This window comes from Pelobates fuscus, chromosome 1 (genome assembly GCF_036172605.1).
Source record: "Pelobates fuscus isolate aPelFus1 chromosome 1, aPelFus1.pri, whole genome shotgun sequence".
In the NCBI taxonomy this organism is placed as follows: Eukaryota; Metazoa; Chordata; class Amphibia; order Anura; family Pelobatidae; genus Pelobates; species Pelobates fuscus.
Genome location: NC_086317.1, coordinates 429,839,505 through 429,857,741, shown reverse-complemented (window position 1 = coordinate 429,857,741; position 18,237 = coordinate 429,839,505). Strand labels below are relative to the sequence as shown.

At 39.0% G+C, this 18,237-nt stretch overlaps 1 protein-coding gene across 4 annotated transcripts in view; it reads right to left on the bottom strand.

The window, feature by feature from the left end:
- DCLK1 (doublecortin like kinase 1) overlaps positions 1 to 18,237 on the bottom strand; it is a 398,808-nt gene that overhangs the window by 360,796 nt on the left and 19,775 nt on the right. For all 4 annotated transcript variants that reach the window (XM_063429156.1, XM_063429163.1, XM_063429171.1 and 1 more), the window contains exon 2: positions 8,181 to 8,566. In XM_063429156.1, coding sequence (XP_063285226.1) covers positions 8,181 to 8,556 — 376 coding nt within the window. In that variant the 5' untranslated portion in view covers positions 8,557 to 8,566. The remainder of the gene's footprint in view (positions 1 to 8,180; positions 8,567 to 18,237) is intronic.

Below are 18,237 nucleotides of genomic sequence, written 5' to 3'. Positions count from 1 at the left end.
AAAATGTTGCTGAGGTACATTGTTCTTCATTCATTCTGTCAGTTATTCAACCTTGAGTGCCTGGATTGTCTTTGTCTATTTTCTTGTTAAAGTCATGTATGAGATACATTATTTGTTACAACTGATTTCTGCTCCAAGCCTTAAATATTTATCCTTGTAGTATTCCACTACGTTTGATCAATTCCTGTTGGCCACATGTTAGCACAATAACCATACATTCAGACTTGTATGCATGAGTTTGCTGTATACAATGACAGCTTTAAACAATGAAATCATGTCGTTTTATCCTGAAGCAGAAGTTCACTTCTAGAATGTCTACATAGATGTGGCCTGTGAAGCCACAAAACGACAGCAGAAGGCTTGGTGTCTTCCCAGTGCTTTCTATAGTTTATGAAAATGAGATCAGACAACCAAAGCTAGTGTCAACTCAGAAGTAACCCAAGGGGCATTGAGGGGGGCACCATGACAAGTGCACTGTAGCTCCTTTACCCTACTACAGCCCTTAACCTCCTACTACAGCTTATATCTTCCCTACATCCCCCTAAATTTCTAAATACAGGCACTAACCCCCAACTACATCACCCCATCACCACTCACTACAGCCCTTCCCCCCCCCCTCACTTTAGCCCCTATCCCCCCATACAGACACTAGAGAAACATATACACCCACACTGCAGCCCTTATCACTCTATTAAATCCCACTACCAGTGCCCCTTAGCTTCTGGATCTGCCCCTTGGTGACCCTTCTGGTTTGGACAGGTGCCACTTCTTGGATAGGTGCTGCAAGATCCAAAAAATGGCAATCAATATATGTCTGGTGGTTTATCCCTATCTATCTGATAACCACAAAAAAAAAAACTCCTTGTTTTTTCAGTAGACATTTTAGTGTAATACAGTTTCTTTTCAGCACTGTCGATGTATAACCCACACCAACAATATCAGAAAAGCATGCTAAAAATAGATTGCAAATCTTACTTTTAGCTTTGATGTGCGGAATCCAGGACAGAACATTGCATAATGGGATATGCAGCCACTTTCCACAATATAAGAGGATTTTTCTTGCACTGTTGCTTTACAAATAATTCAAGAGCCTCAACTAAATGTGTATTAAAGTTTAGTAAGTAAATATGTTGATTGATCATCAGAACCCAAGATATTTTACTTAAAGGGACACTCCAGGCACCCAGACCACTTCTGCCCATTGGAGTGGTCTGGGTGCCAATTCCCACTACTCCTAACCCTGCAAGTGTAATTATTGCAGTTTTTTAAAAACTGCAATAATTACCTTGCAGGGTTAACTCCACCTCTAGTGGCTGTCTACTAGACAGCCACTAGAGGTCTCTTCCTGGTCCATAGCACAGGAAACCTGTGCTAGAGCGTCGCTGGACGTCCTCACGCTGTGTGAGGACCTCCAGTGTCGCTCAAATCCCCATAGGAAAGCATTGAAAATAGTTTTCAATGCTTTCCTATGGGGAGACCTAATGCGCATGCGCGGAATTGCCGCGCATGCGCATTAGGTCTCCTCGGCCGGTGGGCGGGATCAGTCTCACCCGCCGGCCGATGGAGCCAGAAGGAGGAGCGGCGTGGAGGAGGAGACAGCGGCGAGGGACATCGCCGCTGCCACAGGTAAGTGACTGAAGGGGTTTTCACCCCTTCAGTAACCGGGGATTGGTGGGTGGGAGGGAGAGGGACCCTCCAGTGCCAGGAAAACGGATCATTTTCCTGGCACTGGAGTTTCCCTTTAATTTTTTCCCTTTAATATAGCAGAATGTTTGATAAATGTAAGCAGACATCCTCTTTCTGGGGACTGGACCCCTCCAGATCACATAATCAAATGTATCTATCACCAGAAAGCCTCTGGATAAGGAGGTGCGTAACCGCCTCCAGGCTGAATGTCTCTCAGACAAAGTTGGCCAGAGTTTAACCTTACCATGTTCACCTATATGGCCTGCAGTCATAACGGTATAGAACATGGCCTAAGAGTGGTGCAAGATAAATTATTTGACATCTTAGGGCCATTGGCACAATTATTGTACTTAGTAGATGACGCCTTCAAATGAGGTTCAACCCTGGATGTGAATGATATCTGAGAATGAGTGCAGAGGTGCATTTGCTTCCATTTGCAATGTCATTGTAACACTAGCCACCAAACGGAGGAAAGCAGCTCTACAACGCATAGACTCCAAGCTAGCTGACTTGAGAGCAAAGACCCATTGCACATGGTATGCTGTTTGTGAACCCTTTTTCAAGGAGATGAATAAGCATGTGAATGTTTTCTCCTCTTTAAATAAGGCTCAACCCTCAATGAAAAGGGTCTGTCTGGTCGACAGAAGGGCCATGCCACCAGAAGCTTTTGGCCCAGAGGCCCAAGACCGTTCCACACTACTTTAATCTACACAGAGTTCTCCACAAGACTTCAATTTAACCCCTCTCGAAGTCCAGACAGAGAGCATGGATTCCATGCTTGTGGCAGTGCCAAGTATGCCTCAGGTGATTGTTTCATGCAACAATAGTTCTTCACACTGTTTATTTGTGGGTTGACTGTCTATTTTTTTACAGACTTGGTCCATGATTTCTACCAACGAATGGATTTTACAAGTGGTGCAGGGATCTCCTTATCTTTTTAGTGAAACATGCAAGACTAAGCTCTCAGGTGCACTACATGATACATCTGTTTGAAAATCTGGGGTTTGTAGGTAATCAAACAAATCCATACCAACCACAGCTCAACAGTTCTTGTACTTTGAGATAGACTTCTGTGTCTTGGACAAGATAACAAAAATCCAAAAAGTAATTCATAAAGTCCTCCAATTAGACACTCTTCCTCTTTACTTCTGGCTCGACTGATGGGTCTCCTCCATTCGTTGATACAAACGATATTCACAGGCCCTACATTACAGAGCGATGCTTAGTCTGAAGACTTGTTTCCTCAGATCATCAACATCATACAACGAGATGATTACACTGACGGAAGAAATACATTCCCAACTGCGCTGGTGACTGATGCATATGCACGCATGGAATGGGCATACTATATTCAGTACTACCACAGACTTTGTCCTGGAGTCCAACGCCAGTCTGTTGGGATGGGATGGGATGCTTCATGCGAGATTGGTTCAACGGGCAGTTGTTAAGAGAACACTTCTTTGCACATCAATTGCTTGGAGACGATTGCAGGCTCATTGGACATCCACAGTTTAGTTAAAAATATGTCACTTTGCTGCATTCTTATGTAAATGGACAATGAACAACTTCTCCACAATCCGATATATCAATCGCCTGGGCAGAGCTCGCTCTCACATCCTCTCGGAATTGACAAAAGATGTTTATCAATTTTGTCTCAACTGCAATTTCAAACTTCAGGTAGAATACCTTCCAGGAACATCAAATTTGACTGCAGTCTGGTTTTCCAGACATTGGATGTCAGTGATTGGAAATTGGACAGGTCGGTCTTCCAAGTCCTTGCATCCCTTCGAGGACCATTCTGTTTGGACTTCTTTACCTCAAGGACCAATCACTAGACTCCAGAATTTTTCAGCTGGCTTCCAGACCCGGAATTCCTAGCAGTCAATTGTTCCTACAAGAATGGCCATCGACAAGTACCTATGCATTCCCTTGTCTGCAATGTTGGCCCGAGTGATCAGCCACCTATGAATACATCAGATTGTCATGATGTTAATAGCCCCCTTTTGGCAGGGACAGCCATGTTTCCTGGATTTTTCAGGAAATGTCATACAGGGACCAACTTTTACTCCAATCATTACCCCTGCTCATGATGGACCCACTCGGGAATCCACACCCCATGGTTCTTCATGGAAACCTCCCTTTGGTGGTTTGGACAATTTCTGGGTTACATGGAACCTCTGGACTTATTGCATGCAACTCGGTCTCTCTTATGGGACTCTTAGGCTCTCAGTATCAGAAAATACTATCTTTCTACAAGGACTGCCTGATGTGGCTGGTGTCTGGAAAGGGATTGTGATTCCTTTATGGCCTTTGTGTCTGCCATACTGAATTATATCCCTGAGCTGTATACCAAGGACCGTTCCTACCGGCCCATTAATGTAGTTCATTCTACTTTATCAGCAGGCCATGTTCCAGTTATAGGGTTTCCTGTAGGTAAACAACCCCTTGTATGTCGATTGTTGCAAGGTATCCATCTTTCTAGACCACTGGGTCCGAAATATTCATCCCTTTGGAATGTGTTGCTAGTTTTGTTTCTTACTGAACTGGCCAGAGAATGATCATCTTACTCTTTGGCAACTTTTGGAAAAATTTACAGATTTACTTTATTTACTATCCTTCTGTCACATCTCAGACATCCACATGTTTGATATCAATGCTATTTCCTTTACACTGGATGGTGTTATTTTTAGTATCTCTCGCTGTACCAAATCCGATTGGTTGTCGTTTCTTTTTATCGCTTTTTTTTGTGAAGACCATTGGGTCTTACCATTAGGTGGTATGGTTACCATTAGGTTAGGTGGGTTCTCTACCTTGAGGGTATTGTATCTTCTTTTGGATCTCATTCCATTCAAGGTGCGTCTGTGTCCCACGCCTACGTGGAAGGGGCTTCTCTGGCTGATATTATGCAGTCACCTGACTGGACTTGGAAAACAACATTCCGTACATTCTATTTTTGCCAAACTTCATCTTTTTTCGCTGTTATCTTTGCGTTAAAATAGCAAAATATGACGCTTTCTGTTACGTGGTAAAATTGAAGATTACCGGTATCCTAATTTTAGTGCAGAGATAATCCTAATTTTAGTAATGATAGAAGGCAAATATTTTCCCACCTGAGCTCCCCTTGTCATTGTATTACATGTTGTTTTATTGTAAGTTTTTTTCTTATATAATATATAAATTGATTATTGTTTATTACATTGTATTTTATATATGTATATATGTATGTATATAATCCGCCTAGCTGTTTTGGGGGTAAGGATAACATAAAGCTGTACAATTCATGTTGTCTTTAATCTCTTTCTCTTGTAAGAATATATGAAAATGGACATAAGATGCAAGTAGTTTGTGGCATTAAGTAATTAGTAGCTCCTCTCCTCACATCAGAAAAGACTGGAAACAGAAGTCTAAAATTAGTATAAATAAGACTTCCATTCCCTGTTAGTCTGATTTATTACCCTTTTCTCCACAGCAGACAGGAGGGAGCCTATTTTAGCAGACCAATATTTAATTTTTGCACACAAGATCTCTTTTTGTAAAGGCCAAATCAGGGTTCAGTCTCTTTATCCTGAACACCCAGTAAAAAGCACATATGAAAAGGTGACTATTTGTCATAGGTATACCTAAGGTATGGCTGGTATGGCTGGTATGGCACGTGCCCGGGGTGCCACTTGAAGGGAGCACCACTGAGCAGTTTCTTTTAAAGTCAAGCAACCCATCCTCAGGAGAGATGCTGCCCGATGCTTATGACATATACTTCTGGGCGCTGGGGATACAGTTTGTTTCTGCCTTTAGCCTTTAGTGGACATAACAACTATGAAGTCAGGTCTCTCTATAGCTCTTCCATGGTGTAGCAGTAGTGTGGACAGAGGGTTGGAGATAGAATGTAATGTAATGACGAGACATGACAGACAACTTGCACCAGGCCTCAGTCCTTATCCCACTTAGCCATACTACCTGCCAGAGACACATGGTAGGAGAGTCAATATGGAGGTTAGGAGCAGGGACATTAATGGGGGTGAGTTAAGGGCAGGGACACAAATGGGGTTGAGTTAGGGACAGAGACACTAATACTGTTTGGACAGAGAAGCAATTTCAGTGCTTGCATTGACTCTATTTTCAGTAGTAGATTCATGTTTGCTGTCTGTCAAATTGTATTTTCTTAAACAGGTGAACAAATGTCAAAAGGTGTTGATTACAATATTATTTTAGATATTGATGTGTCATATCTATATAAATTGAATAATCCAAGGCACCAATTCAAGGAAACAAAGAAACCATTTAAAATATATATATTTTGGTTGTGCTGATAAATAAAAAAAACAACAAAAAACAAACAGCACTTTATTATAAAATGTATATTTACAATACGCAAGCTTTTGGAAACGTAATGAAGAAGAGGCTATATTCTGCATATAATTTATCTGGAGTCATGTAGCAAAGCTAAATGATTTTCCAGTTATTTAAACATAAACTACAGCTGCAAGCTAATTACGACTAGTTTAATTTAGCAAGATGATGCAAATGAAAACAGAACCATTCATTGCTTGCTGCTCATTGTCAGCGATGGGAGGTTTTATGATGCAAAAACTGGGTCTAAATGTCAAGGTCCAAAGATGCATTTAATTGCTGTTATGAGAATTAATTACACAAAAGTATGATCAAGTGTTTGAAACAGTTCTGATATATGTATTTAATTTTAAAATTCTGAATTAGAACACAGTGGAAGTTAATCCTAGGGCAAGTTAATATTGTTTTTTTCAATAGATAGTATTTATAAAGCATGATTTCTAATTATAAAAACTAATTAATTAATCCAGATAGCAGCAAACCGTTACCCAAGAGGTTCAGAGAGATTTTGAAGGTGCTCTTCTGGAAGTGAACATCAGATGATGGTCCAAACTGAACAAGGAGAACAAGTTGTGTGAGAGGTAGACTAGGCCACTACGTTACACAGTTATATAACCATGAGTTTATATATATGAGAATTTATTATTAGATGTATGTATATGTCACTCTATGTTCTTTCTGTTTTTTTTCATTCATGTTATGAGAAATATAGTTGGGCCAATGTGGTTCAGGTTATAAATAAGAATTAAGGTTTTAGTAGATATAGCAATGTTTACTCCTTTAGTGGGAACAAGTCAATCAAACTCGATTCTCGCTGCTAACCACCAATAGTAGTACTGCGCTACTACGTACGTGCTTTCTGTCCCATGAGTTTCATCTTGGCCTTACTGAACCCTACTCCCACACCTCACCTCTATATCAATCAATAAATTGGTTTCCTGTATCTAACAGAAACCTATTCAAACTGCCAACACTAACCTACAAAGCCCTCAATAACTTTACTCCTCAATGTATTTCCTCTTTACTCAAAAAATGCACCCTTTCTCATTTCCCTCACTCTGCAAGCGACATTCTCCTGACATCTGCTCGTTCCCACACTGCCAACTCTCATCTGCAAGATTAATCAAGGGTAGCCCCATTCCTATGGGATTCCCTTCCCAGAGCCATCAGACTTCCCCCTAGCCTCCAGTCCTTTCAGAGTTCATAAAAACACAAAGTTTGAAGGAAAGTTTACCATCTTCTTAGGTGACACTTCTCTCATTACAATTGCTCTCCTCAGTACCCTCACCTCCATAATCCAGTTTACTCTCTCTCTTTCTACTGTTTGATTTTTCCACGCACCACCATTATGTTACATCGAAACAGGCATCGTATCCATCAGTCCCTGCTCTCATATGACATGCTGTTATTTATCATGTGTGTCTTAAGCCCTTCAACTTTTCAAGGTCCGGATTTGCCATAAGGCCACCAAGGCCAAATCCTTTGGGCGGCAGGCAGGAGTGGGGTGGTATGGCCGGTGGGGAGATTAAAAATATATAGGGATATATATAGTGGGGGATGCATTGAAGAAACTGGCCTTGGGGCAGCAAGGATGATAAATCTAGCTCTGATTGTAAGCTTATTTGCACAGCACCTTCTGTTAATTTTTCATGACAACTACTTGTCAAATATCTCCATTTTGCTAGGTAATATGTTGGCACTATATATACATATATGTATGTATATATGCTTTAATAATAATAATATTAATAATAATAATAATTTTCCTCTATGAGTAGCATTGGACTGAATTTTTAGAAGAGTCGGCGTGATGTTGTGGAAGGCAGATCGGGCTTCTGCAGGGACTTGATCTCAGCACTGGGAAAAAAGGTCAAACCTTTTTTTTATTTTTATTTTGGTGAGGACAACACTATAGCATTAAAAATACAGGTTTGAATTCCTTATTCTATAATGTTCCCTTAACACTTATACATTTTGTGTTCTACTCAACAGTCTATTGATTTGCAAAACATTCTTATTAACTGACATGTTTAGATCTGTATACACTTTTGTTGTATGCCCTATAGCACAGATAATACCTAATAACATGATGGCTACTTACATTTCATTATCAACATAACGTTTTTCAACACTATTAAAATACTGACCTTCCACCAACTGATCCATTGACATAATCTTCCTGTTCCCATCTACTGTGTAAATTGTTCTCACTCCTTGGGGTAGATTCACATTATCAGACAGAGTCCTGGTCAAGTCAGCTAAGAGAGCCTCAAAAGATCTAAAACGGTCAGGGGAAATGGCGTAAACGATCCCTTTAAAATATCGGTCACCATTGCGATAAAATCGAACTTTCTTGGCTTTTTTTTCCGAGCTCAATGCTTGCAGCGTGCGGGTTCGGTAAAAACTGCAGTGGGCACTATGAGTAGGACTGGGAAGTCCATTTGCCCGAGATCCTTTGCTATACCTTTGAGCTTTGTCACGCTCATCGAAATGTTCAAGCTCCATATCTCTCCCGAAGGACATCTTAGAGATTCTGGGGGGGAAAAAAAGAAAATAAGTTATTCTCAATGAACATCCATTTACACTCTTACCCAAATTTTAAACCAAGTGGAATGTGATCTGACCTTAATCTTAGTCCTAAATATAGACAAAAATAATCTTCTTAAATATACAACACACATAAACAAGAATCATAAATAATAATAAATCATAATTATAACAATCCTGTTTTTTTTATTGAACACATGGACCCATAAATCACTTTGTTGGAAAAAGATTGGTGACTTCTATAATGATCAAAATAACAGATGTAACCCACTGAATACCGTGGGTAAGCAGAGAGTTATCCGCTAAACGTTTAACGTGGGTCTCAGAGTGACCATATAAAACTCTATAGTTAAAATAGCAACACATTAGCCCCCCCAAATTATTTATTTATAAAATTTATTTATTTATAAAATATTTCACCAGGAAAGATACATTGAGATTTCTCTCGTTTTCAAGTATGTCCTGGGTCAACAAATCATTGCATTGTTACAGTTAGGGTACAATAAAATACAAAAACAATATTAATACACAATAAATACAAAATTTTACATAGAATAGGTAGGAAATATATAATGTGTACAAAATGTAAGAGAGGGAAATATTAAATATACGTCAGTTTAAAAAAATTATGACACATGTTGAGGATTCTCACTGGGTGCATTATTGTGGTAGCTGTATTTTAATATACGACAATAATCCCCTTTATTAAAAGAACTACGTGTTTTTTCTTTTTACCACGAGTCTGTGATTTGCTGCTTATATGACCAAACTGAACTAATTCAAGCGGTAACGATAAAAAGTGTGTTTTTAGAAGGGTTTAAACTGACAAAGATCATGTAAGAGGGGTTGAATGGAATGGGAACATATACAGATGGAGGTAAAGGGAAGTAATATGAACAGAGGAGGTTACAGTGAGAGGGGCCATGTACAAGAGATTATTGCAATAGGAGGATAAAAAGAGGAAATTTATCAAAAATAAATTAAGAGTGATTTAATGTGAATGTTAATAAATGGGGGGTTAAGGATGCGACAGCATGGAAAGGGGATTCAATTGAGTTAAAATGTAAAGATTGAATTCAAAGGAAAGGAAGCATTTAAAGTATGTCTTAAAGGAGTGGAAGCACATACGGAAGTATTAAAAGGATTGTGAGTATACAGCATTTACACTACATACACCTGTGTTTAGAAAATGTAAATGCATAGGGATTTGGTTTTATACATGTCTACACATAAAGCTGATAGTAACACTTCCTAAAACTATTTTATACAATAGCCATATCTGACAAGCTAATGTCGGTTTATTGGGTGCTTGGCTGAGTAGTATCTTAAAATCCAGTGCTTAAAGGTTCGTCAGATGTATATGTATCTCTGTCTTCACTCATTAATCTATCATAAAGAGGTCTTCAGTAGGCTCCCTGTGGACCCATTTCAGCTTCCCACTGACCTCCCACCTACCTTCATAATGATTTGAGCTTGAAAGCTTGAAACTGTAGCTTCACAAAGTGACACTACATATTGTTAGCCACGCCAAGTACATTTTAAACATAATCCAGGTGTTCTGCCCTCCCCCTCTTTCCCTCCGTACACCAGATAAAAAATTGTGATTTCTTTACAGTTCTGTGTCGAAGTAGTGTTTAGACATTTTTTAATATGCGATTTGAGGTCATCAAAATACTGATTAGTTGAAACACACCGTGGTGTACCTTACTTCTGCAAGTAACCTCTGGGGCATAGATAACTCCCAATATTTCAAATGGACAAAGGGGGACTATAATGTTAGGCGTGTGAGTGGGTGTGTGGACAGAGGTGGGTCTTTTTCTGCGAAATTTTAGATTTCTTACTAACAACAATTAATTAAACTAAATCTAATTTATAACAAAAACAATGTAAGATACATTTACACAGACTGATTTCTAAACACACTTTTCGTAGTTGAAAGATACAGTGCTGTGAGTGTTATTGTTGTGGAGCTCCGTTATACACTCAGACACACCAACAATACTGAGTTCCTAGAAAAGAGAGGCATTTTGATAGAAAAGAGGGACAGGGGATTTGGGCACAAAATATGGACTATACCTCCTAAATAGGGACACTAAGGGTGTGTGGGCATATTTGCATATGGTCTTTTTTGCTTGCTCCTTTTAGATTTACCTGTTAAATGGATTTTTATATCTGCAGTTGGGGTAGGGTGTAGCAGATAACTATAGCAGATTGTTAATTGCTGTAACAGGACAGGTTCTTAAACATGGCAGTTCACGGCTATTATATAGGTATACTCAATCCCCAGATAGAGGCACACTTGCTAACTTGAGTGGGTCCTCTTTGTGTAGAAAATTACATCTACCTTATTAATCAGGCTTCAGGAGCCTCCCTCACTCTAATTTTTAGATTAACTTTCATTGGTGCAATGCAGACTCATTTGACACAGGGACTTCTATCGGGCACAGGGGTCATCTGCAGAGTTTTGTTATTCACAGTTAAATAAGGGATATTTGAAACAAGATAGTTTTAGAATTGGAAAACAAATCACCAAATGCCATGTACATAATTAGTGTTCTATCCAAAAAAAAGGCTGAGAAACTGGTCTAGAATCAATTCCATTGCCACCCTACATCAAAATGGCTTGTAAAAAGTAGGACTGTTCTCCAGGCAAGCCTTAAGTAAATAAGATTTACTTTCACAGTAATGTGATTTAAAAAGCTGTATTTGTGTGAAATCTTTTCATATAAACCTTGTAGCACAAATTGTGTTTGTTATTCTATAAAAAATTATCATAACCAGTGATAAATTCACATATCTTCAAGAGGAATGCTTTTATGAGATTTTTGAGTTATGAAGGAAGCAATTAAAGGACGATAAATGCCACCATCTTTATTATAGTTGCAAACTGCCGCCCCCTCGAGCGAGCAATGCTATAAATACACTGGGAGGCTTAACATTTGACAGCAAAATGAGTCAGTCTATTATAAGAGGTGGCTTCCGATGATTGGTTCCTTTTCCAGCTACATGCAGTCAGATCTGGGGAGTACGCCTATTTCAGCTGCACAAGTAGAATATTGCACGTTGACAAAGCTTGCATCACAAACACACATTGACAATGTCAAACCAAAATATCTTTTAGTGGAGGATTCATTGATGTTAGAGTGTGATCCTGCAGCCCTGGGCACAACAATCTGCACTTTCTGTGTATTAGGGGTCATCGCCAGTATTCATAACACACATTACATTATTAAACAAGTAGAAAACAAGACAAAACCAAAAAAAAAAAAAAAAGATATTTAAAAAATGCAATACTCTTACAAAGTACTAAAAAGATAATGATCTAAGATTACATATCGATATCTGCATTCCCCAGTCACAGCATTAAATGGTCCTTATTAGCAGATTTTTTTTTTTTCAGTTTGTTTAATAAAGGAAATAAAGTGTTTTATAACTATTTAGCAGTGCCTGACAGCCAGGAATAATCACTATAAAAACTGCAAAAAAAATATATGAATTAAAAGAGAAAAGGTGGGGGGGCGGGGCCTGACTGCCGAGCAGACTGGTCGCACCAAACCAGAGCTCCGTGCGAGAACCGGCAAACGAACATTGCAGACCGAAAATTATCACATCAAATCTACTAAAAATACACAGCAGAGAAGCGGTGTGATCCCCGAGGCTCACTTAGCCGGATTGCCGGACTCTGAGAGGCGATCAGAAGCGGAGATAGGGCTCCGGCCTACCAACGAGGGCAGGCGCGGGAGAGGCGGCCGATCTCCCCGCCGGCGGCTCGGCAGGAAAAGCTGCAACCCCCAAGACCCCGTTTACCCCCCCCTGGCCGGAGAGGGATATCCCGGCATAACCAAGCGTCTGATACAAGCAATACCTACCTGCCAAGCACACTGACACTGTGAGCGAGCTGTACCAACTACACATCGTGCAACCCTGCGCACCTGAGGCCTAGTCAAAATGGCCGCCCTGCAGGGCCCAAGAGACAAGAAAGAGGTCAGTCATACCCATTCCCATACCCTGGAAGCCCTAGACCTGCTGGGCCTGACCTTCTGCAAAACACTGCAGGACAGGGGGGTGACCTACCAGAGAGCAGCACAAATAGTGGCCTCGTGGATTAGGCCAATTACCCGCCGACGCTACTACGGGCACCCATCTCTGGCCTTTCAGGCGGCCGCGCGGACATCGACTACTGGCACGGCAAGCCAAGAGGCCACTCGACCTAGGCGATCACGCCCTCCTCCGCCCGCAACGGTACAAGACAACCAGGCGGATCGCCCTAAGACCCAGCACATATCTTCACACCAGCAAGACCCCGAGTACCACTCCAGGGCTGCAACGGCAAGCCACGTCGATACCCAGGCACTGTTTCCACAGAACTGGGACGGAGCTGGGTCGGGGCCCGGAAATCCACGCCACTCAGGCATAAGCAAAGGCCCCCACGCACACGATATCACCGGCGACCTACATGACGACCAGCACGTCAGCAACACCTTCCACGCATCTGGCATAGGGTGAATGACCTGGACTCGGCAGTGGGAACCGTGAGCCCCATGTTGTGCAGTATATGGGATCACGGGCCTCAATGCGAACTCTACTTAATATAAGCGTTAGCTAAAATAGTATAACGTGATATCCTATGCATCCATGATATAACGTTCTTTATTCTGTTTATTATTATTTGCTTTGATATCCTTTTCTATGTCGCCTATGTAGAACCCAGCAACCGTACTTGAACTGCCCTTAGGCGATAATAACATTGTCTAGGGTATTCACAACGACGGATAGTTGAATCCTGCGTAACTAAACCTACACGCGCCTTACGCCTAAGCGTTGTAGTACTCCCACCCAACCACGCTGTATCTTACCTTATTTTTCTTTTTAATATGTCACTATCTACTGTATGTCCAGAGGGCGCACCCGTGAGTAAATAGATACGATCTGCATAATCTGGACTGGTACTTAAAGCCTGCACACCAATCCTTTACTGTAATGCATACACACTGTATATGAAACCTTATTGTCTGATTATCGTTCAAAATTGTACAGTACTACCAAATTTTCAGTAATGCTACTTCACTAACTGACATACTACGAAGTTTCTTGCATGTTCATCACATTATTTACAACAACGTGTAATCAAAATTGGTTTATATAGCAATCAAAAAAAATGTGCATTATACTGCCACACCATGTCCTGTTAATTTGTTGTTCATTGTTAAAGCGTGAATCTATGCTCTTGGGGCATGACGAACGCATTTGTAACTGCTTTATCTATGTGCACTTCAAAAATAAAGAATTAAAAAAATAAATAAATAAATAAAATCACAGGATATGTACAATGAATGCCTTCCTCCTTAAGCCCGAAACAAATTATCCCGAAACAATGAGGTGGTATTGAAAAGTAATATATTTAGTTTAACCAAGAAAATTATTTTAAGAGCCAGGTCTGCTTCAAGCCTAAACATATTAAAACGTGTATATATCATTAAAATACAGTCTTGTAAAAAAAAAAAAGAGAAAAGGTAATTGAACGTTAACAGATTGCCAACTTGTTTTATTCATGTCTTTTCATGAATGTTATTGCTATATAGTGAGTAGTAGGTTATAGGGCACCGACAATTGGGGAGATTTATCATAGTGTTGCCAACACTTTTAAACCCTCCAGGCACCTAGACCACTTCATCTCAATGAAGCTGTGTGATTGCCCTGTCCCTGCAGAATGGTAATGTTTCCAATACCTTTAGTGGCTGTCACTTAGACAGCCACTAGAGACACTTCCACCGAAATAGCAGAGTAAACGTCTGATATTTATATCAGATGGTCTCAGAAAGACCATCTGATTGGAGCAGCGTGGTGTCATGCACACTAGCCTCCCAATGCTTTGCTATGGAAAAGCAATGGCTTGGCTGAGATCATCAATCTTGATGATCTTAGCCAGGGAGTGGATACCAGCGCTGTGAGGGAGAAAAACAGAGGAAATGTTCTTTTTTTTTTTTTTTTAACAGTCACCAAGGCATAATAGCGTTAGGAATAAACATTTGCATTCCTAATGCTATGGTGCTCCTTTAAATCTGTCTGGATTATCACCTATTGCTTTTTTTGTGCCTAAACCATTATTCTTTATTTGCAATATTCTTTCTGGCAAGATAAGGAATGTATCAATCTTTCTGCCACTTTTTGCAACAGAAAAATGTTTTACTTCTCTTTTTTTCCACCAATCTAGATTTGTCAGTCTAAATTGAACTTTTTTGCAAAAACTGGTATAATTTACAATGTAGAAAAACACAACACTTTTTGGATAACTTTTAAGAACACTTTAATAAGTACAATCAAAATAATGATGGGATACACATCGCTTTTCAAAAAAAAATTTTTTATAAAGCTCCTTCAATGTTCCTAGTAATAATTAATAAAATATTTTTTTCCGTCATAGAATTTTAAAAGAAAACTGATTCTTAACGTTCCCTTATTAAGGTAACTTGCTGAGGAAATAAGATCAATTTTAATAAAATTATATTTCTAAAAAAAAATGTTTAAGACACATGTCAAAATGAACACAGAGGTACATACTAATCATATATACTAGATATGATACACAGGCCTAAGTGCTCCTATTTGGTTTGACTTATTATCCAAACTTACCCTGAAACAGTACATTTGATTCGAAAATTTACATTATGGGTTTCTATACTTAATCAGGAAATGGCTAATTATGGGCATCTGGATTATAGTTTTTTTTTTGTAACAGCCACATATTCAACCATAATAAAAGCTCTAGTTAACTGCGTCAACTATATTTAACTATTTTGTTTTAAAACCTCTACATTCTAGGAAGGTTTAAAGTAAGAACTTTGAAAGTTACTTTGTAAAGACTAAAGGGTGGATTGAAACCTTCAGGAAAAGAACTAATGGTTATCCCTTTAACTGATCTCACGTACAAACAGAACCGAAAAGCAATTACTATAATCATAACGTTGTGCTATACAGTATATTGAACTAGAATGAACCGTAGCAAGATATTAAAGTAAATATGACATTATAGTTTTCCATCTGGTTCCAGGAGTTCAAACCTGCGCAGTATGGAAATACGATATGTAAGCAAAGATATTTTTCAGATTCACATATTGCACAGATTACAATTACATGTGAGATTCAAGAGTGAGATTCATCCATTATATTCACGATTATTCAGTTTGTCATATGCGGATTAAAGTTCAAGAATCACTTTGAATTTGTACAAAATTAAACCTGTATACACGTCTTTTTGTGTCAACATTTTTTCTATCTCCTGAAGTTTATTACAAATATTTTTGAAAAATACTTTATACATAAATTTTTCTTCGGGCAAATTTTGTTTTTTCACACAAATGATGATTGACACTAAGAATTGTTATTTTTATTTTATTCTTTTGTGTTTGAGATATTTTCTAAAGTGGTAGATTTCAGAGTTGGAGATAGCTGGAGAGATCTCTATCATTATTTTTAATCTTCTTATAGGGTGGTGAGCAGGTTTTGGAAAAACAGTTTGGAATTTTGAATTTAGGAATGCTGATATTGGGGACTCTGCCACCATTGCTCATAATTCAAACAAAACTTATCCAGATGGACTTTTCTAACAACTGCTGAGAAATGAATGTTACATACGTTGAGTTTAGTATAGGTCAACAACTTTACAAACTTTTTACAAGTAACATGAAGTACAAGCACTTTGTTGAAGAGAAGACATGGCTTCCTCATGTGACACATTTGAGGGAGGCTATGTGCTTAGAGCTGCTGTGATGTTTGCAACGTTTGCAGTTATAAGTAAACCAGAAATAGGTACAATAGACAGGTAGACAAGGGGGATTAAACTGGTTCTCCATAACCAATGCAAACAGTCTAAATGTTGGAACCATCACTTTGTGTCACACGCAGAGCTATGTAACGTATAAAAATACAGAAAATGAACAAGGACAACGTATACGGGCCTTAGAATGTCCGGACTTAACATAAAAGAGAATGGTCAAAACATAAGCCGAGGTTAGGGACACAGAAAGAGACAGATCAAGAAAACTAGCCAAAGGTCAAGTATACCAGAAATAGGGAAAGTCAAAATGCAAGCCAAAGTTTAATACCAAAATAAGATCAAGAACAAGAAGGCTCTCTCAGACAACCAACTAGTGGTGCCATCTTTGCTGTAGACCAAGGTAAGTTTTTTATTTAAACTGGAACCGCAGCGGAGCGGAACATGTTCCGGAGCGGAACCGCAGCGGAGCGGCCCAGGTAAGATTAATTCAACTATTTTGGCGTGGTCGCACTGAGCAAGTGTGGTCACGCTGACAGAAGAGCCGAGAGCCATGACACTTTGATCATCTGTATACACATATCTCGGTATGTTGTAGACCCTGATCTATTATTTAGACTTAAATGCAAATTCCTGAATACAGAAAGGTAGTACCACAATATAGGTTAATGTGATACTCAGTATAACTCAGAATATTATGCTACTATTCAATACACAAAAATTTTTACATTTCACCTTTCTTGTCTGATTAATAACCCTTTCTCTGAAAACCCCCACACTATCTGAGCATCAATCCCACTCCAATCTCCAGTTCCAGCACTTACTCAATACAATAATAACAATAATAACCATATAATAATAATAAAGCAGTTATGAGGACTGTCTCATAAAATGTCCTTAATGTGTGGGACAGTCTCTTCCAAAAACATGAACTATTCCGACAGTTTCAAATCTCTGAATATATATGCCTCTCTCTGTACTCCCATCAATTTATAATAACTATGTGTGTAATATGTAGTAAATATGTTTTACCCTGGCTTCCACATTTATGAATTCATGCACCCCAGGAAACACCAGAAAACAAAAGGAGTTAGAAAAACAGTTTCAGTGAGAATTCAAGGTGAATTCTAAATACATTTTATACTTATGGTCAAACTAGCTGAACTAGTACAATTTCCTAAGTCAGCTATTCTTTAAGTTCTGCAGCTCCGGCCTTCAATTTGAAATTTACTTTGAATTCTCACTTTATAGAATAACCCTGTGTATTAATTAATATGCTTTTGGCCTATATGATCTTAAAAGTAAAGGGATTGTTAGACATGAGATAGGTGTGAGTAACATGATACAGAGCGCACGTTATCATGGACTATCTATCCCTATACTTAGAAAGTACTCATTTTAATGGCTGTAAGGCGTCACAAGAGTGTTAACCATTAGTGCAAGAATACTATCTGTGTCTCTCTGCCACTCACATCCTTATTGTTCTGCTAAAATGATCTTACTAATACCAGCAAAATGTTTCCATGAGTTTATGCCGGTTTAACAGTATAACACTGTATTTATCTAGCATGGCTGATAAGATGTGTAACAATCATTAGAACAATGGATATCCATGAGAAACTCACAAGTGTTATCTCAAAATGACGGTGTGATAATAGCCCTCGAGGTCGCCCTGAAGGAGTGGGGGTATGGGGGGCAGAAGTGTTTCTGATTAGCTCTCATTGTTCCAGTAACAAAGGCAAAACAGTCATTGTGTCAACCAAAATCTAGAAAATATGTATGGATGTTTGTGTATATATAAATATGTACATTATTATGCTTGATAAAGGTCTTCTTTCTAAGAATAAACTTTAAATAAAATAACTTTTTTTTGCATATCTATA